The sequence below is a fragment of the Oncorhynchus keta genome, unplaced genomic scaffold (assembly GCF_023373465.1).
Source record: "Oncorhynchus keta strain PuntledgeMale-10-30-2019 unplaced genomic scaffold, Oket_V2 Un_contig_29392_pilon_pilon, whole genome shotgun sequence".
Classification (NCBI taxonomy): Eukaryota; Metazoa; Chordata; class Actinopteri; order Salmoniformes; family Salmonidae; genus Oncorhynchus; species Oncorhynchus keta.
In genome coordinates, this window is record NW_026286522.1 from 1 (window position 1) to 20,732 (window position 20,732).

At 45.8% G+C, this 20,732-nt stretch overlaps 1 protein-coding gene and 4 long non-coding RNA genes across 12 annotated transcripts; 4 read left to right on the plus strand and 1 right to left on the minus strand.

Annotated features, from left to right (window-relative positions):
• Positions 1-1,032: 1,032 nt before the first annotated feature.
• Positions 1,033-2,355, plus strand: LOC127923348 (uncharacterized). Of its 3 annotated transcripts, none has more exons than XR_008114184.1 (3): positions 1,033-1,070; positions 1,285-1,569; positions 1,677-2,035. It is a non-coding gene; the product is annotated as an uncharacterized LOC127923348 (long non-coding RNA). The 3 variants fall into 3 exon arrangements; XR_008114182.1 differs by adding an exon at positions 2,272-2,355 and having other exon boundaries at positions 1,039-1,569; positions 1,677-1,973; XR_008114183.1 differs by having other exon boundaries at positions 1,039-1,569; positions 1,677-1,771; positions 1,879-2,035.
• Positions 2,356-2,653: 298 nt separating this feature from the next.
• On the plus strand, positions 2,654-6,339 carry LOC127923347 (uncharacterized). The gene is made up of 4 exons (XR_008114181.1): positions 2,654-5,628; positions 5,727-6,050; positions 6,115-6,178; positions 6,305-6,339. It is a non-coding gene; the product is annotated as an uncharacterized LOC127923347 (long non-coding RNA).
• Positions 6,340-6,429: 90 nt separating this feature from the next.
• LOC127923346 (glutaredoxin-3-like) lies at positions 6,430-16,783 on the plus strand. The gene is made up of 6 exons (XM_052507360.1): positions 6,430-6,658; positions 6,773-6,830; positions 13,477-13,529; positions 15,928-15,967; positions 16,085-16,177; positions 16,568-16,783. Exons 2-6 carry the CDS (start codon positions 6,804-6,806, stop codon positions 16,616-16,618), a joined length of 264 nt encoding a protein of 87 aa, XP_052363320.1. The 5' UTR covers positions 6,430-6,658; positions 6,773-6,803; the 3' UTR covers positions 16,619-16,783.
• On the minus strand, positions 11,010-13,444 carry LOC127923349 (uncharacterized). 2 transcript variants are annotated; one of them, XR_008114186.1, is made up of 4 exons: positions 12,999-13,444; positions 12,577-12,732; positions 11,960-12,076; positions 11,010-11,656 (listed from the first exon to the last, which is right to left on the minus strand). It is a non-coding gene; the product is annotated as an uncharacterized LOC127923349 (long non-coding RNA). The 2 variants fall into 2 exon arrangements; XR_008114187.1 differs by lacking the exon at positions 12,577-12,732.
• Positions 13,536-15,918, plus strand: LOC127923350 (uncharacterized). 5 transcript variants are annotated; one of them, XR_008114190.1, is made up of 4 exons: positions 13,536-13,812; positions 14,362-14,459; positions 14,997-15,031; positions 15,773-15,918. It is a non-coding gene; the product is annotated as an uncharacterized LOC127923350 (long non-coding RNA). The 5 variants fall into 5 exon arrangements; XR_008114192.1 differs by lacking the exons at positions 13,536-13,812; positions 15,773-15,918 and adding exons at positions 15,230-15,270; positions 15,395-15,471 and having other exon boundaries at positions 14,316-14,459; positions 14,997-15,072; XR_008114191.1 differs by lacking the exons at positions 13,536-13,812; positions 15,773-15,918 and adding exons at positions 15,230-15,311; positions 15,395-15,471 and having other exon boundaries at positions 14,316-14,459.
• Positions 16,784-20,732: the final 3,949 nt, after the last annotated feature.

Consider the following 20,732-nt stretch of genomic DNA (forward strand, 5'->3'; position numbering starts at 1 on the left):
GTCAGATTGTAGTTAATAATATAATATAATATATAATATAATATATGCCATTTAGCAGACGCTTTTATCCAAAGCGACTTACAGTCATGTGTGCATACATTCTAAGTATGGGTGGTCCCGGGAATCGAACCCACTACCCTGGCGTTACAAGCGCCATGCTCTACCAACTGAGCTACAGAAGGACCACATACCCAGCCCTATACCCAGCCCTATACCCCAGCCCTATACCCCAGCCCTATACCCCAGCCCTATTCCCAGCCCTATTCCCAGCCCTATTCAGCCCTATTCCCAGCCCTATACCCAGCCCTATACCCAGCCCTATTCCCAGCCCTATACCCCAGCCCTATACCCAGCCCTATTCCCAGCCCTATAAACAGCCCTATACCCAGCCCTATACCCAGCCCTATACCGAGCCTATTCCCAGCCCTATTCCCAGCCCTATAACCAGCACTTTACCCAGCCCCTATCCCCAGCCCTATAACCAGCCCTATTCCCAGCCCTATTCCCAGCCCTATCCCCAGCCCTATCCCCAGCCTATTCTAGCCCTATCCCCAGCCCTATAACCAGCCTATATACTCAGCCCTATTCTAGCCCTATTCTAGCCCTATAACCAGCCTATAACCAGCCTATCCCCAGCCCTATAACCAGCCCTATTCCCAGCCCTATACCCAGCCCTATGACCAGCCCTATCTGACCCTATACCCAGCCCTATCCCCAGCCCTATACCCAGCCCTTTCCCCAGCCCTATAACCAGCCCTATGACCAGCCCTATAACCAGCCCTATAACCAGCCCTATAACCAGATATATATCCAGAAGAGTTATAACTCATGTATAAATCACTAGTCACAACAAACAGACAAGGACTTCTGTGGTCCATTCTGATAACAGCAAGGCTCCATTCTGATGATCTACCCTTCTCCCAAAGTGTGCACTTGTACACTCCCCCTCTGGTGTTGGGAATATGTTTGGAGTGTACGAGTGCACACTCCTGAAGAAGGGCAGGCGATGGGAACACACTGACAACTCACTATTTCTATTGAAGGACCATGCTGTCCAGTATAACAGCTAGGTTTACAAACACAGTGTGTTTCTCCCCATCACCCAGGCTTCAGCCATCAGATTGTAGTTCTATTGAAGGACCATGCTGTCCAGTATAACAGCCGTGTCTCATACTAGGTTTACAAACACAGTGTGTTTCTCCCCATCACCCAGGCTTCAGCCATCAGATTGTAGTTCTATTGAAGGACCATGCTGTCCAGTATAACAGCCGTGTCTCATACTAGGTTTACAAACACAGTGTGTTTCTCCCCATCACCCAGGCTTCAGCCATCAGATTGTAGTTCTATTGAAGGACCATGCTGTCCAGTATAACAGCTAGGTTTACAAACACAGTGTGTTTCTCCCCATCACCCAGGCTTCAGCCATCAGATTGTAGTTCTATTGAAGGACCATGCTGTCCAGTATAACAGCTAGGTTTACAAACACAGTGTGTTTCTCCCCATCACCCAGGCTTCAGCCATCAGATTGTAGTTCTATTGAAGGACCATGCTGTCCAGTATAACAGCTAGGTTTACAAACACAGTGTGTTTCTCCCCATCACCCAGGCTTCAGCCATCAGATTGTAGTTCTATTGAAGGACCATGCTGTCCAGTATAACAGCCGTGTCTTATACTAGGTTTACAAACACAGTGTGTTTCTCCTCGTCACCCAGGCTTCAGCCATCAGATTGTAGTTCTATTGAAGGACCATGCTGTCCAGTATAACAGCTAGGTTTACAAACACAGTGTGTTTCTCCCCATCACCCAGGCTTCAGCCATCAGATTGTAGTTCTATTGAAGGACCATGCTGTCCAGTATAACAGCCGTGTCTCATACTAGGTTTACAAACACAGTGTGTTTCTCCCCATCACCCAGGCTTCAGCCATCAGATTGTAGTTCTATTGAAGGACCATGCTGTCCAGTATAACAGCTAGGTTTACAAACACAGTGTGTTTCTCCCCATCACCCAGGCTTCAGCCATCAGATTGTAGTTCTATTGAAGGACCATGCTTTGTCAGTATAACAGCTAGTTTTACAAACACAGTGTGTTTCTCCCTGTCACCCAGGCTTCAGCCATCAGGGTGTAGTTCTATTGAAGGACCATGCTGTCCAGTATAACAGCTAGGTTTACAAACACAGTGTGTTTCTCCCCATCACCCAGGCTTCAGCCATCAGATTGTAGTTTCTATTGAAGGACCATGCTGTCAGTATAACAGCCGTGTCTCATACTAGGTTTACAAACACAGTGTGTTTCTCCCCATCACCCAGGCTTCAGCCGTCAGATTGTAGTTCTATTGAAGGACCATGCTGTCCCAGTATAACAGCTAGTTTACAAACACAGTGTGTTTCTCCCCATCACCCAGGCTTCAGCCATCAGATTGTAGTTCTATTGAAGGACCATGCTGTCCAGTATAACAGCTAGGTTTACAAGCACAGTGTGTTTCTCCCCATCACCCAGGCTTCAGCCGTCAGATTGTAGCGCTTTTCAAGGACCATGCCATCAGTTCAGCAGTTTTGACATCCTGTCAGACGAGGAAGTGAGAGGGGGCTGAAGACCTTCTCCAACTGGCCCACCTACCCTCAGGTTTATGTTAGCGGAGATTTCGTGGGGGACTGGACATTGTCAAGGTGAGTCGTGTTAAACGCGCATTTGTATTTTCCAGAGAACTGAGGCGAACGAAAAACATAAACATGGACAACAACAACAAAAATGATAAATGTAAAACCCTTGTAAAACAAAAAATACTAAATAACTTTGGTATAACTCCTAGAGACCTCACCAAGAGATTTGAGCCTTTTGGTGTAGTGGTTTTAGAATGACCGAGACCAGGGTTTGAGTCCTGGTCAGGACTCTAATGAACCACATTGGTTTCAGCAGTTGGATAGCACTATTGACAGCATGGGGCGGCAGGGTAGCCTAGTGGTTAGAGCGTTGGACTAGTAACCGGAAGGTTGCGAGTTCAAACCCCCGAGCTGACAAGGTACAAATCTGTCGTTCTGCCCCTGAACAGGCAGTTAACCCACTGTCCCTAGACCAGTTAACCCACTGTCCCTAGACCAGTTAACCCACTGTCCTAGACCAGTTAACCCACTGTTCCTAGACCAGTTAACCCACTGTTCCTAGACCAGTTAACCCACTGTTCCTAGACCAGTTAACCCACTGTTCCTAGACCACTGTTCCTAGACCAGTTAACCCACTGTTCCTAGACCAGTTAACCCACTGTTCCTAGACCAGTTAACCCACTGTTCCTAGACCAGTTAACCCACTGTTCCTAGACCAGTTAACCCACTGTCCCTAGACCAGTTAACCCACTGTCCCTAGACTAGTTAACCCACTGTCCCTAGACTAGTTAACCCACTGTTCCTAGACTAGTTAACCCACTGTTCCTAGACCAGTTAACCCACTGTTCCTAGACCAGTTAACCCACTGTTCCTAGACCAGTTAACCCACTGTCCCTAGACCAGTTAACCCACTGTTCCTAGACCAGTTAACCCACTGTTCCTAGACCAGTTAACCCACTGTTCCTAGACCAGTTAACCCACTGTTCCTAGACCAGTTAACCCACTGTTCCTAGACCAGTTAACCCACTGTTCCTAGACCAGTTAACCCACTGTCCCTAGACCAGTTAACCCACTGTCCCTAGACCAGTTAACCCACTGTCCCTAGACCAGTTAACCCACTGTCCCTAGACCAGTTAACCCACTGTTCCTAGACCAGTTAACCCACTGTTCCTAGACCAGTTAACCCACTGTTCCTAGACCAGTTAACCCACTGTTCCTAGACCAGTTAACCCACTGTTCCTAGACCAGTTAACCCACTGTTCCTAGACCAGTTAACCCACTGTTCCTAGACTAGTTAACCCACTGTCCCTAGACCAGTTAACCCACTGTTCCTAGACTAGTTAACCCACTGTTCCTAGACTAACCCACTGTCCCTAGACCAGTTAACCCACTGTTCCTAGACCAGTTAACCCACTGTTCCTAGACCAGTTAACCCACTGTTCCTAGACCAGTTAACCCACTGTTCCTAGACCAGTTAACCCACTGTTCCTAGACCAGTTAACCCACTGTTCCTAGACCAGTTAACCCACTGTTCCTAGACCAGTTAACCCACTGTTCCTAGACCAGTTAACCCACTGTTCCTAGACCAGTTAACCCACTGTTCCTTGACCAGTTAACCCACTGTTCCTAGACCAGTTAACCCACTGTTCCTAGACCAGTTAACCCACTGTTCCTAGACCTGTTAACCCACTGTTCCTAGACCAGTTAACCCACTGTTCCTAGACCAGTTAACCCACTGTTCCTAGACCAGTAAAAAATGTCCCAGCCAAGATGGAGGGCATCGTTCTGTCATTCATCATAATGGATGTTCTATGTATAGCATTCTATTAAAGTCATCAGGCCCTGTCTTTACTGTGTTGATCTGCTTCAGCTTCTATTCCATTTTGAATTCTACATTTAACACAATCTAGCATGCACAATCTATTTAGACAGCTGACGCGAGCACACATCACATCATTGTCTTCAGGAAAATGTACTTCTCGAGTCATATTTTTCTTACATTTTTTTTTAGATGTGTTCACTGCAGGCTTGACTAGCAGGCTACTAGCAGGCTATGTAGGCTATTAAGTTGCAGAGTCTCATTTTAAATACATGCCCAGATCAACCTGAGGTTTTACAGCAACATGATCCGAAAAGGGAGGCTACTGAAATAGTTTTCCTGTTACTGTTCGACTCACAAAATATAATTTCAATTCACAACATTAACAATGTCTACAACTGTATTTCTGATCAATTTAATGGGCAAAAATGTAGCTTTTCTTTAAAAAACAAGGACATTTCTAAGTGACCACAAACTTTTGAACGGTAGTGTGTGTGGGTGTTAGTCTGATTCAGACTGTAGGTGTGTGTGTGTGTGTTTTAGTGTGATTCAGACTGTAGGTGTGTGTTAGTGTGATTCAGACTGTAGGTGTGTGTTAGTGTGATTCAGACTGTAGGTGTGTGTGTTAGTGTGATTCAGACTGTAGGTGTGTGTTTTAGTGTGATTCAGACTGTAGGTGTGTGTGTGTGTTAGTGTGATTCAGACTGTAGGTGTGTGTTTTAGTGTGATTCAGACTGTAGGTGTGTGTGTGTGTGTTAGTGTGATTCAGACTGTAGGTGTGTGTGTTAGTGTGATTCAGACTGTAGGTGTGTGTTTTAGTGTGATTCAGACTGTAGGTGTGTGTTTTAGTGTGATTCAGACTGTAGGTGTGTGTGTTAGTGTGATTCAGACTGTAGGTGTGTGTTTTAGTGTGATTCAGACTGTAGGTGTGTGTGTGTGTTAGTGTGATTCAGACTGTAGGTGTGTGTTTTAGTGTGATTCAGACTGTAGGTGTGTGTGTTAGTGTGATTCAGACTGTAGGTGTGTGTGTTAGTGTGATTCAGACTGTAGGTGTGTGTTTTAGTGTGATTCAGACTGTAGGTGTGTGTTTTAGTGTGATTCAGACTGTAGGTGTGTGTGTTTTAGTGTGATTCAGACTGTAGGTGTGTGTGTGTTAGTGTGATTCAGACTGTAGGTGTGTGTGTTAGTGTGATTCAGACTGTAGGTGTGTGTGTGTTTTAGTGTGATTCAGACTGTAAGTGTGTGTGTGTGTGTGTGTGTGTGTGTGTGTGTGTGTGTGTGTGTGTGTGTGTGATTCAGACTCTAGGTGTGTGTTTTAGTGTGATTCAGACTGTAGGTGTGTGTGTTAGCGTGATTCAGACTGTAGGTGTGTGTGTGTGTTAGTGTGATTCAGACTGTAGGTGTGTGTGTGTTAGTGTGATTCAGACTGTAGGTGTGTGTGTGTTAGTGTGATTCAGACTGTAGGTGTGTGTGTGTGTTTTAGTGTGATTCAGACTGTAGGTGTGTGTGTTAGCGTGATTCAGACTGTAGGTGTGTGTGTGTGTGTGTTAGTGTGATTCAGACTGTAGGTGTGTGTGTGTTAGTGTGATTCAGACTGTAGGTGTGTGTGTTAGTGTGATTCAGACTGTAGGTGTGTGTGTGTTAGTGTGATTCAGACTGTAGGTGTGTGTGTTTTAGTGTGATTCAGACTGTAGGTGTGTGTGTTAGCGTGATTCAGACTGTAGGTGTGTGTGTGTTAGTGTGATTCAGACTGTAGGTGTGTGTGTGTTAGCGTGATTCAGACTGTAGGTGTGTGTGTTTTAGTGTGATTCAGACTGTAGGTGTGTGTGTTAGCGTGATTCAGACTGTAGGTGTGTGTGTGTGTTAGTGTGATTCAGACTGTAGGTGTGTGTGTGTTAGTGTGATTCAGACTGTAGGTGTGTGTGTGTTAGTGTGATTCAGACTGTAGGTGTGTGTGTGTTAGTGTGATTCAGACTGTAGGTGTGTGTTAGTGTGATTCAGACTGTAGGTGTGTGTGTGTTAGTGTGATTCAGACTGTAGGTGTGTGTGTTAGTGTGATTCAGACTGTAGGTGTGTGTGTGTTAGCGTGATTCAGACTGACTGTGTTAGTGTGTAGGTACAGTAGAACAAAGGGCTTCTGCAGTGTGACCCATCTCAGTGTTGATACCTGTTGTAGGAACTAGCTGAATCTGGAGAGCTGGGGAATACCTGTCCCAAGGCTGTCACACTGGAGCACAGGTAAAACACACCTTTATAAACACACACACACACACACACACACACACACACACACACACACACACGATGGCACGTTGTATTGTGCGACTTATGGACTGTCCTTATAACCTCCAGGTTGAAGTCGACCATCAACAGGAGTCCAGTCATGCTGTTCATGAAGGGCAATAAAGAGGTACGTAGGTGTCACTATATAACAGGACAATAAAGAGGTACGTAGGTGTCACTATATAACAGGACAATAAAGAGGTACGTAGGTGTCACTGTATAACAGGACAATAAAGAGGTACGTAGGTGTCACTATATAACAGGACAATAAAGAGGTGTCACTATATAACAGGACAATAAAGAGGTACGTAGGTGTCACTATATAACAGGACAATAAAGAGGTGTCACTATATAACAGGACAATAAAGAGGTACGTAGGTGTCACTATATAACAGGACAATAAAGAGGTACGTAGGTGTCACTATATAACAGGACAATAAAGAGGTACGTAGGTGTCACTATATAACAGGACAATAAAGAGGTACGTAGGTGTCACTGTGTAACAGGACAATAAAGAGGTACGTAGGTGTCACTATATAACAGGACAATAAAGAGGTACGTAGGTGTCACTATATAACAGGACAATAAAGAGGTGTCACTATATAACAGGACAATAAAGAGGTACGTAGGTGTCACTGTATAACAGGACAATAAAGAGGTACGTAGGTGTCACTATATAACAGGACAATAAAGAGGTGTCACTATATAACAGGACAATAAAGAGGTACGTAGGTGTCACTATATAACAGGACAATAAAGAGGTACGTAGGTGTCACTGTATAACAGGACAATAAAGAGGTACGTAGGTGTCACTATATAACAGGACAATAAAGAGGTACGTAGGTGTCACTATATAACAGGACAATAAAGAGGTACGTAGGTGTCACTGTATAACAGGACAATAAAGAGGTGTCACTATATAACAGGACAATAAAAAGGTGTCACTGTATAACAGGACAATAAAGAGGTACGTAGGTGTCACTATATAACAGGACAATAAAGAGGTACGTAGGTGTCACTATATAACAGGACAATAAAGAGGTACGTAGGTGTCACTGTATAACAGGACAATAAAGAGGTACATAGGTGTCACTATATAACAGGACAATAAAGAGGTACGTAGGTGTCACTATATAACAGGACAATAAAGAGGTACGTAGGTGTCACTGTATAACAGGACAATAAAGAGGTGTCACTGTATAACAGGACAATAAAGAGGTACGTAGGTGTCACTATATAACAGGACAATAAAGAGGTGTCACTGTATAACAGGACAATAAAGAGGTACGTAGGTGTCACTATATAACAGGACAATAAAGAGGTACGTAGGTGTCACTATATAACAGGACAATAAAGAGGTACGTAGGTGTCACTGTATAACAGGACAATAAAGAGGTACGTAGGTGTCACTGTATAACAGGACAATAAAGAGGTACGTAGGTGTCACTGTATAACAGGACAATAAAGAGGTGTCACTATATAACAGGACAATAAAGAGGTACGTAGGTGTCACTATATAACAGGACAATAAAGAGGTGTCACTATATAACAGGACAATAAAGAGGTACGTAGGTGTCACTATATAACAGGACAATAAAGAGGTACGTAGGTGTCACTGTATAACAGGACAATAAAGAGGTACGTAGGTGTCACTATATAACAGGACAATAAAGAGGTACGTAGGTGTCACTATATAACAGGACAATAAAGAGGTGTCACTATATAACAGGACAATAAAGAGGTACGTAGGTGTCACTGTGTAACAGGACAATAAAGAGGTACGTAGGTGTCACTATATAACAGGACAATAAAGAGGTGTCACTATATAACAGGACAATAAAGAGGTACGTAGGTGTCACTATATAACAGGACAATAAAGAGGTACGTAGGTGTCACTGTATAACAGGACAATAAAGAGGTACGTAGGTGTCACTGTATAACAGGACAATAAAGAGGTACGTAGGTGTCACTATATAACAGGACAATAAAGAGGTACGTAGGTGTCACTGTATAACAGGACAATAAAGAGGTACGTAGGTGTCACTATATAACAGGACAATAAAGAGGTACGTAGGTGTCACTGTATAACAGGACAATAAAGAGGTACGTAGGTGTCACTATATAACAGGACAATAAAGAGGTGTCACTATATAACAGGACAATAAAGAGGTACGTAGGTGTCACTGTATAACAGGACAATAAAGAGGTGTCACTATATAACAGGACAATAAAGAGGTGTCACTATATAACAGGACAATAAAGAGGTGTCACTATATAACAGGACAATAAAGAGGTGTCACTATATAACAGGACAATAAAGAGGTGTCACTATATAACAGGACAATAAAGAGGTGTCACTATATAACAGGACAATAAAGAGGTGTCACTATATAACAGGACAATAAAGAGGTGTCACTATATAACAGGACAATAAAGAGGTGTCACTATATAACAGGACAATAAAGAGGTGTCACTATATAACAGGACAATAAAGAGGTGTCACTATATAACAGGACAATAAAGAGGTGTCACTATATAACAGGACAATAAAGAGGTGTCACTATATAACAGGACAATAAAGAGGTGTCACTATATAACAGGACAATAAAGAGGTGTCACTATATAACAGGACAATAAAGAGGTACGTAGTTGTCACTATAGAACAGGACAATAAAGAGGTACGTAGGTGTCACTATATAACAGGACAATAAAGAGGTACGTAGGTGTCACTATATAACAGGACAATAAAGAGGTGTCACTATATAACAGGACAATAAAGAGGTACGTAGGTGTCACTATATAACAGGACAATAAAGAGGTGTCACTATATAACAGGACAATAAAGAGGTACGTAGGTGTCACTATAGAACAGGACAATAAAGAGGTGTCACTATATAACAGGACAATAAAGAGGTACGTAGGTGTCACTATATAACAGGACAATAAAGAGGTGTCACTATATAACAGGACAATAAAGAGGTGTCACTATATAACAGGACAATAAAGAGGTACGTAGGTGTCACTATATAACAGGACAATAAAGAGGTGTCACTATATAACAGGACAATAAAGAGGTACGTAGGTGTCACTATATAACAGGACAATAAAGAGGTACGTAGGTGTCACTATATAACAGGACAATAAAGAGGTGTCACTATATAACAGGACAATAAAGAGGTACGTAGGTGTCACTATAGAACAGGACAATAAAGAGGTGTCACTATATAACAGGACAATAAAGAGGTACGTAGGTGTCACTATATAACAGGACAATAAAGAGGTGTCACTATATAACAGGACAATAAAGAGGTGTCACTATATAACAGGACAATAAAGAGGTACGTAGGTGTCACTATATAACAGGACAATAAAGAGGTGTCACTATATAACAGGACAATAAAGAGGTACGTAGGTGTCACTATATAACAGGACAATAAAGAGGTGTCACTATATAACAGGACAATAAAGAGGTATGTAGGTGTCACTATATAACAGGACAATAAAGAGGTGTCACTATATAACAGGACATACATTACTTCAAGTGGTACCAGTTAGCCTATATACTACTATATAATACTATTCTAATATAACTCCAGTACATTACTTCAAGAGGTACCAGTTGGCCTATATACTACTATATAATACTATTCTAATATAACTCCAGTACATTACTTCAAGAGGTACCAGTTGGCCTATATACTACTATATAATACTATTCTAATATAACTCCAGTACATTACTTCAAGAGGTACCAGTTGGCCTATATACTACTATATAATACTATTCTAATATAACTCCAATACATTACTTCAAGAGGTACCAGTTGGCCTATATAATACTATTCTAATATAACTCTAGTACATTACTTCAAAAGGTACCAGTTGGCCTATACAATACTATTTAATACAACTCTAATATAAATCCAGTATAATACTATTCTAATATAACTCCAGTATATACTCTAATATAGTACAGTAAGGACAATTGGTATTGCATACATTTCAACAGAATTGAGGCAAATCTGAAATCAATGATATTCTTCACCTCACAGAGCAGTGGGATCCCCCCCAGACGCACACACACACACACACACACACACACACACACGTAGACACTAATGGTTCAGGAGTACCCCCCCCCCAAGACACACACACAGACACTAATGGTTCAGGAGTACCCCCCAGACACAGCCACTAATGGTTCAGGAGTATCCCCCCAGACACACACACAGACACTAATGGTTCAGGAGTACCCCCAGACACACACACACACACACACACACACTAATGGTTCAGGAGTACCCCCCCCTCCTACCTCTTCATATTGATTGCTGCTGCTCACAGATGAAGAGATATCTTCAGAGTAGTTTAAACCAGGTCCCGTGTGAATCCCGTCTCTCCCTTTGGTTCTATCTGTAGATACAGATCTTTATTTAGTTTCCCATTTCTCAAAAGACCGTTTCTAAGTGGGGTCCTGTGAAACCAACAGCAAGTTGAAACTTGCTCAATGAAAGCTTGAGTTTGGTTTCATTCCTGGAGGGAAGAAGTCCTGACTCCTCCTGCTTAACTCGGCATGTCGGTTAAGAACAAATTCTTATTTACGTTGACGGCGTTGGAACAGTGCCTTGTTCAGAATGACATATTTTTTACCTCGTTAGCTCGGGGATTCGATCCGGCAACCTTTCGGGTTACTGGCCCAACGCTCTAACCACTAGGCTACCTGCTGGTTACTGGCCCAATGCTCTAACCACTAGGCTACCTGCTGGTTACTGGCCCAACGCTCTAACCACTAGGCTACCTGCTGGTTATTGGCCCAACGCTCTAACCACTAGGCTACCTGCTGGTTACTGGCCCAACGCTCTAACCACTAGGCTACCTGCTCGTTACTGGCCCAACGCTCTAACCACTAGGCTACTTGCTGGTTACTGGCCCAACGCTCTAACCACTAGGCTACCTGCTGGTTACTGGCTCCAACAGCTCTAACCACTAGGCTACCTGCTGGTTCCTGGCCCAACGCTCTAACCACTAGGCTACCTGCTGGTTATTGGCTAACAGCTCTAACCACTAGGCTACCTAGATGGCCCAACGCTCTAACCACTAGGCTACCTGCTACTGGCCCAACGCTCTAACCACTAGGCTACCTGCTGGTTACTGGCCCAACGCTCTAACCACTAGGCTACCTGCTGGTTACTGGCCCAACGCTCTAACCACTAGGCTACCTGCTGGTTACTGGCCCACGCTCTAACCACTAGGCTACCTGCTGGTTACTGGCCCAACGCTCTAACCACTAGGCTACCTGCTGGTTACTGGCCCAACGCTCTAACCACTAGGCTACCTGCTGGTTACTGGCCCAACGCTCTAACCACTAGGCTACCTGCTGGTTACTGGCCCAACGCTCTAACCACTAGGCACCTGCTGGTTACTTACTGGAGCTCTAACCACTAGGCTACCTGCTGGTTACTGGAACGCTCTAACCACTAGGCTACCTGCTGGTTACTGGCCCAAGCTCTAACCACTAGGCTACCTGCTGGTTACTGGCCCAACGCTCTAACCACTAGGCTACCTGCTGGTGATTGGCCCAACGCTCTAACCACTAGGCTACCTGCTGGTGACTGGCCCAACGCTCTAACCACTAGGCTACCTGCTGGTGACTGGCCCAACGCTCTAACCACTAGGCTACCTGCTGGTTACTGGCTAACGCTCTAACCACTAGGCTACCTGCTGGTTACTGGCCCAACGCTCTAACCACTAGGCTACCTGCTGGTTACTGGCCCAACGCTCTAACCACTAGGCTACCTGCTGGTTACTGGCCCAACGCTCTAACCACTAGGCAACCTGCTGGTTACTGGCCCAACGCTCTAACCACTAGGCAACCTGCTGGTTACTGGCCCAACGCTCTAACCACTAGGCAACCTGCTGGTTACTGGCCCAACGCTCTAACCACTAGGCTACCTGCTGGTTACTGGCCCAACGCTCTAACCACTAGGCTACCTGCTGGTTACTGGCCCAACGCTCTAACCACTAGGCTACCTGAGTTACTGGCCCAATGCTCTAACCACTAGGCTACCTGCTGGTTACTGGCCCAACGCTCTAACCACTAGGCTACCTGCTGGTTACTGGCCCAACACTCTAACCACTAGGCTACCTGCTGGTTACTGGTCCAACGCTCTAACCAAGGCTACCTGCTGGTTACTGGTCCAACACTCTAACCACTAGGCTACCTGCTGGTTACTGGCCCAACGCTCTAACCACTAGGCTACCTGCTGGTGGGCCCAACGCTCTAACCACTAGGCTACCTGCTGGTTACTGGCCCAACGCTCTAACCACTAGGCTACCTGCTGGTTACTGGCCCAACGCTCTAACCACTAGGCTACCTGCTGGTTACTGGCCCAACGCTCTAACCACTAGGCTACCTGCTGGTTACTGGCCCAACGCTCTAACCACTAGGCTACCTGCTGGTTACTGGCCCAACGCTCTAACCACTAGGTCGCCACTTAAAACCATGTGTTATCTTGAAAGCATTTCTGCTACTCACTCAGAAAGCACCATTTTTATATTAGCTATTTGAAAAGATCTTTGTCTTAAAAAGAAACATTGCTTCCTGTGATTTTGTTCTGCAATAAAATGGTTTTGTGTGGACTCGCCCGTTGAAGGATCTGAATTGAGTAAATATGTTGATTATAAAGTGTATGTTCTTTGTTAAGATACTGACATGGGTATGATTTAAGTTATCTGTTCGGTTTCTAAAGTCTGTTTTTCTTCCTGTATCTGTAGCAAGCCAAGTGTGGATTCAGTCTTCAGATACTGGAGATAATGAACAGCTCAGGGTGAGATAACACCACTATATCACGATACTGGAGAACCACTATATCACGATACTGGAGAACCACTATATCACGATACTGGAGATAATGAACAGGGTGAGGTAACACCACTATATCACGATACTGGAGATAATGAACAGGGTGAGGTAACACCACTATATCACGATACTGGAGATAATGAACAGGGTGAGGTAACACCACTATATCACGATACTGGAGATAATGAACAGGGTGCGGTAACACCACTATATCACGATACTGGAGATAATGAACAGCTCAGGGTGAGGTAACACCACTATATCACGATACTGGAGATAATGAACACAGGGTGAGGAACACCACTATATATACTGGAGATAATGAACAGCTCAGGGTGAGGTAACACCACTATATCACGATACTGGAGATAATGAACAGCTCAGGGTGAGAACACAACTATATCACGATACTGGAGATAATGAACAGCTCAGGGTGAGTAACACCACTATATCACGATACACTGGAGATAATGAACAGCTCAGGGTGAGAGAACACCACTATATCACGATACTGGAGATAATGAACAGCTCAGGGTGAGGTCACGATAACACTCACTATACACCACATACTGGAGATAATGAACAGCTCAGGGTGAGAGAACACCACTATATCACGATACTGGAGATAATGAACAGCTCAGGGTGAGGTAACACCACTATATCACGATACTGGAGATAATGAACAGCTCAGGGTGAGAACACCACTATATCATGATACTGGAGATAATGAACAGCTCAGGGTGAGAGAACACCACTATATCACGATACTGGAGATAATGAACAGCTCAGGGTGAGAGAACACCACTATATCACGATACTGGAGATAATGAACAGCTCAGGGTGAGGTAACACCACTATATCACGATACTGGAGATAATGAACAGCTCAGGGTGAGGTAACACCACTATATCACGATACTGGAGATAATGAACAGCTCAGGGTGAGGTAACACCACTATATCACGATACTGGAGATAATGAACAGCTCAGGGTGAGGTAACACCACTATATCACGATACTGGAGATAATGAACAGCTCAGGGTGAGAACACCACTATATCACGATACTGGAGATAATGAACAGCTCAGGGTGAGAGAACACCACTATATCACGATACTGGAGATAATGAACAGCTCAGGGTGAGGTAACACCACTATATCACGATACTGGAGATAATGAACAGCTCAGGGTGAGAACACCACTATATCACGATACTGGAGATAATGAACAGGGTGAGGTAACACCACTATATCACCATACTGGAGATAATGAACAGCTCAGGGTGAGAACACCACTATATCACGATACTGGAGATAATGAACAGCTCAGGGTGAGAACACCACCATATCACGATACTGGAGATAATGAACAGCTCAGGGTGAGGTAACACCACTATATCACAATACTGGAGATAATGAACAGTTCAGGGTGAGGTAACACCACTATATCATGAACAGCTCAGGGTGAGGTAACACCACTATATCATGATCATGAACAGCGCAGGGTGAGGTAACACCACTATATCATGATCATGAATAAGAACAGGGTGAGGTTTATACCACTATATCATGATCATGAACAGCTTGTAACACACTATATCATGATAATGAACAGCTCAGGGTGAGGTAACACCACTATATCATGATTATGAACAGCTCAGGGTGAGGTAACACCACTATATCATGATCATGAACAGCGCAGGGTGAGGTAACACCACTATATCATGATCATGAACAGCGCAGGGTGAGGTAACACCACTATATCATGATCATGAACAGCTCAGGGTGAGGTTTACACTACTATATCATGATCATGAACAGCTCAGGGTGAGGTTTACACCACTATATCATGATCATGAACAGCGCAGGGTGAGGTAACACCACTATATCATGATCAGGAACAGCGCAGGGTGAGGTAACACCCACTATATCATGATCATGAACAGCTCAGGGTGAGGTTTACACCACTATCATGATCATGAACAGCGCAGGGTGAGGTTTACACCACTATATCATGATAATGGTCCTTCTGTAGCACAGTTGGTAGAGCATGGCGCTTGTAACGCCAGGGTAGTGGGTTCGATTCCCGGGACCACCCATACGTAGAATGTATGCACACATGACTGTAAGTCGCTTTGGATAAAAGCGTCTGCTAAATGGCATATTTTTTTTTAAATATTTTTTTTTTATAATGAACAGCTCAGGGTGAGGTAACACCACTATATCAAAGCTCAGTTCATTATATCTTGTCTGTGTTTATAATATGATGTTTAATATCTTGTCTGTGTTTATAATATAATGGTTAATATCTTGTCTGTGTTTATAATATAATGGTTAATATCTTCCCTGTGTTTCCTGTTTGCAGGGTGGAATACAGCACCTTTGATATCCTGGAAGATGACGAGGTAAAAGAGGCTGTATCTGTCTATGACATTTGCAAAACCATGTTGGTGAAACCTAAAGATGTTTTTCTACATGTTAACGTGGTTTTCTTCATGCGTCTTCCAATCACCGATGTCCAGGTTAGACAGGGTCTAAAGACATACTCAAACTGGCCAACGTACCCTCAGCTATACGTTAATGGGGAGCTCATTGGCGGGCTGGACATTGTGAAGGTGAGAATTGATTTTTGTTTTACACCTCAGACCATAATTGCACTTATTACCTCCACTTAGTTCTGGACTAGTCTGAATATGTCTATACACCATTCACAATGGAGATCGTCCGTTTAAAATAGCTTTTTAGTCCTAAACTAGGCTGAATCTGTGTCTGGGGGAAACCAACCCTTATAGGATCAGCCACGCATGTCACAGTGTCACAGACAGAGGCAACAGCAGTACCACAGACTCTCCACCAGGTGTCACTAAAGCACCGTTTTCTGTTTTCTTAGCCTGCTTAATGTCGTCATGCCATGTGCAGACAGGCAGCATGGAGGGGTTATTTTCTCATGTATCAGCTGGTATGAAGATCAGACCTGTATTGACATGTGTTCTGTGTTTTTACAGGAGCTTAAAGACAGTGGAGACCTTTCTTCTGTCCTGAGGGGTGAATGCTAGATTCCTGTAGTACTGTTACTGTGATGGGAATGAGCTATGGACTACTGCACTCTTTCTTCCTCTCTCTACCCTCTTCTTCCTCTCTCTACCCTCTTCTTCCTCTCTCTACCCTCTTCTTCCTCTCTCTACCCTCTTCTTCCTCTCTCTACCCTCTTCTTCCTCTCTCTACCCTCTTCTTCCTCTCTACCCTCTTCTTCCCCTCTCTACCCTCCTCTTCTCTCTCTACCCTCCTCTTCCTCTCTCTACCCTCCTCTTCCCCTCTCTACCCTCCTCTTCCTCCTCCTCCCTCTCTACCCTCCTCTTCCCCTCTCTACCCTCCTCTTCCCCTCTCTACCCTCCTCTTCCCCTCTCTACCTCCTCCCTCTCTACCCTCCTCTTCCTCTCTCTACCCTCCTCTTCCTCTCTCTACCCTCCTCTTCCTCTCTCTACCCCTCCTCTTCTACCCTCTCTACCCTCCTCTTCCCCTCTACCCTCCTCTTCCTCTCTCTACCCTCCTCTTCCCCTTCTCTTCTATCCTCTTCTCTTCTCTACCCTCTACCCTCTTCTCTCCCCCTCTCTGAAATACATTATATTATCCATCCATAGGTTTTTCTGAACATAGCACAGGTGTCCAAATTAACCTGATTGATCAAACTGCATTCTGCCACCAGCTGCAAATATAATAAAGTCATCCATGATGCTACCTGACTGGTTTCCTTATTTGTCTTTTGAACCTTAAAGAACACAGCAGTCAGAGCAAAGAACTGGAACCTTAGAGAACACAGCAGTCAGAGCAAAGAACTAGAACCTTAGAGAACACAGCAGTCAGAGCAAAGAACTGGAACATTAGAGAACACAGCAGTCAGAGCAAAGAACTGGAACATTAGAGAACACAGCAGTCAGAGCAAAGAACTGGAACCTTAGAGAACACAGCAGTCAGAGCAAAGAAATGGAACCTTAGAGAACACAGCAGTCAGAGCAAAGAACTGGAACCTTAGAGAACACAGCAGTCAGAGCAAAGAACTGGAACCTTAGAGAACACAGCAGTCAGAGCAAAGAACTGGAACCTTAGAGAACACAGCAGTCAGAGCAAAGAACTGGAACCTTAGAACACAGCAGTCAGAGCAAAGAACTGGAACCTTAGAACACAGCAGTCAGAGCAAAGAACTGGAACATTAGAGAACACAGCAGTCAGAGCAAAGAACTGGAACATTAGAGAACACAGCAGTCAGAGCAAAGAACTGGAACCTTAGAACACAGCAGTCAGAGCAAAGAACTAGAACCTTAGAGAACACAGCAGTCAGAGCAAAGAACTGGAACATTAGAGAACACAGCAGTCAGAGCAAAGAACTGGAACCTTAGAACACAGCAGTCAGAGCAAAGAACTAGAACCTTAGAGAACACAGCAGTCAGAGCAAAGAACTGGAACATTAGAGAACACAGCAGTCAGAGCAAAGAACTGGAACATTAGAGAACACAGCAGTCAGAGCAAAGAACTGGAACATTAGAGAACACAGCAGTCAGAGCAAAGAACTGGAACCTTAGAACACAGCAGTCAGAGCAAAGAACTAGAACCTTAGAGAACACAGCAGTCAGAGCAAAGAACTGGAACATTAGAGAACACAGCAGTCAGAGCAAAGAACTGGAACATTAGAGAACACAGCAGTCAGAGCAAAGAACTAGAACCTTAGAGAACACAGCAGTCAGAGCAAAGAACTGGAACCTTAGAACACAGCAGTCAGAGCAAATACATAGAAGTGGCCTCCCCATTCAAGTCAATGATGACATGAGTAGACTGGCAGCCCTTCCACAGGTTATTGGACCCCTCCCCTCCCTCCATAGAGATGGACGTGGTGCACAGGTCATTGGACCCCTCCCCTCCATAGAGATGGACGTGGTGCACAGGTCATTGGACTCCATAGAGATGGACCTCATTGGACCCTCCTCCCTCCATAGAGATGGATGCACAGGTCATTGGACCCCTCCCCTCCCTCCATAGAGATGGACGTGGTGCACAGGTCATTGGACCCCTCCCCTCCCTCCATAGAGATGGACGTGGTGCACAGGTCATTGGACCCCTCCCCTCCCTCCATAGAGATGGACGTGGTGCACAGGTCATTGGACCCCTCCCCTCCCTCCATAGAGATGGACGTGGTGCACAGGTCATTGGACCCCTCCCTCCATAGAGATGGACGTGGTGCACAGGTCATTGGACCCCTCCCCCCCTCCATAGAGATGGACGTGGTGCACAGGTCATTGGACCCCTCCCCTCCCTCCATAGAGATGGACGTGGTGCACAGGTCATTGGACCCCTCCCCTCCCTCCATAGAGATGGACGTGGTGCACAGGTCATTGGACCCCTCCCTCCATAGAGATGGACGTGGTGCACAGGTCATTGGACCCCTCCCCTCCCTCCATAGAGATGGACGTGGTGCACAGGTCATTGGACCCCTCCCCTCCCTCCATAGAGATGGACGTGGTGCACAGGTCATTGGACCCCTCCCCTCCCTCCATAGAGATGGACGTGGTGCACAGGTCATTGGACCCCTCCCCTCCCTCCATAGAGATGGACGTGGTCCACAGGTCATTGGACCCCTCCCCTCCCTCCATAGAGATGGACGTGGTCCACAGGTCATTGGACCTCTCCCCTCCCTCCATAGAGATGGACGTGGTGCACAGGTCATTGGACCCCTCCCCTCCCTCCATAGAGATGGACGTGGTCCACAGGTCATTGGACCTCTCCCCTCCCTCCATAGAGATGGACGTGGTCCACAGGTCATTGGACCTCTCCCCTCCCTCCATAGAAATGGATGTGGTGCACAGGTCATTGGACCCCTCCCCTCCATAGAGATGGACGTGGTGCACAGGTCATTGGACCCCTCCCCTCCCTCCATAGAGATGGACATGGTGCACAGGTCATTGGACCCCTCCCTCCATAGAGATGGACGTGGTCCACAGGTCATTGGACCTCTCCCCTCCCTCCATAGAGATGGACGTGGTCCACAGGTCATTGGACCTCTCCCCTCCCTCCATAGAAATGGATGTGGTGCACAGGTCATTGGACCCCTCCCCTCCATAGAGATGGACGTGGTGCACAGGTCATTGGACCCCTCCTCCCTCCATAGAGATGGACGTGGGTCCACAGGTCATTGGACCCCCCTCCCCTCCATAGAGATGGACGTGGTGCACAGGTCATTGGACCCCTCCCCTCCCTCCATAGAGATGGACGTGGTCCACAGGTCATTGGACCCCCCTCCCTCCATAGAGATGGAAGTGGTGCACAGATCATTGGACCCCTCCCCTCCCTCCATAGAGATGGACGTGGTGCACAGGTCATTGGACCCCTCCCCTCCCTCCATAGAGATGGACGTGGTCCACAGGTCATTGGACCCCTCCCCTCCCTCCATAGAGATGGACGTGGTGCACAGGTCATTGGACCTCTCCCCTCCCTCCATAGAGATGGACATGGTGCACAGGTCATTGGACCCCTCCCTCCATAGAGATGGACGTGGTCCACAGGTCATTGGACCTCTCCCCTCCCTCCATAGAGATGGACGTGGTCCACAGGTCATTGGACCTCTCCCCTCCCTCCATAGAGATGGACGTGGTCCACAGGTCATTGGACCCCTCCCTCCATAGAGATGGACGTGGTCCACAGGTCATTGGACCCCTCCCTCCCTCCATAGAGATGGACGTGGTGCACAGGTCATTGGACCCCCCTCCCTCCATAGAGATGGACGTGGTGCACAGGTCATTGGACCCTCCCCTCCCTCCATAGAGATGGACGTGGTGCACAGGTCATTGGACCCCTCCCCTCCCTCCATAGAGATGGACGTGGTCCACAGGTCATTGGACCCCTCCCCTCCCTCCATAGAGATGGACGTGGTGCACAGGTCATTGGACCCCTCCCCTCCCTCCATAGAGATGGACGTGGTCCACAGGTCATTGGACCCCTCCCCTCCCTCCATAGAGATGGATGTGGTCCACAGGTCATTGGACCCCTCCCCTCCCTCCATAGAGATGGACGTGGTCCACAGGTCATTGGACCCCTCCCCTCCCTCCATAGAGATGGAGGTGGTGCACAGGTCATTGGACCCCCCTCCCTCCATAGAGATGGACGTGGTCCACAGGACCT

What these genes read in the sequence shown, in the direction of transcription:
- LOC127923346 (XM_052507360.1), top strand. Translation starts at nt 6,804, where the DNA reads ATGCTGTTCATGAAGGGCAATAAAGAG. An exon ending in GAGATAATGAACAGCTCAGG is followed by an intron (nt 13,530 to 15,927) that starts GTGAGATAACAC and finishes TCCTGTTTGCAG; the next exon opens with GGTGGAATACAGCACCTTTG. An exon ending in ATATCCTGGAAGATGACGAG is followed by an intron (nt 15,968 to 16,084) that starts GTAAAAGAGGCT and finishes ACCGATGTCCAG; the next exon opens with GTTAGACAGGGTCTAAAGAC.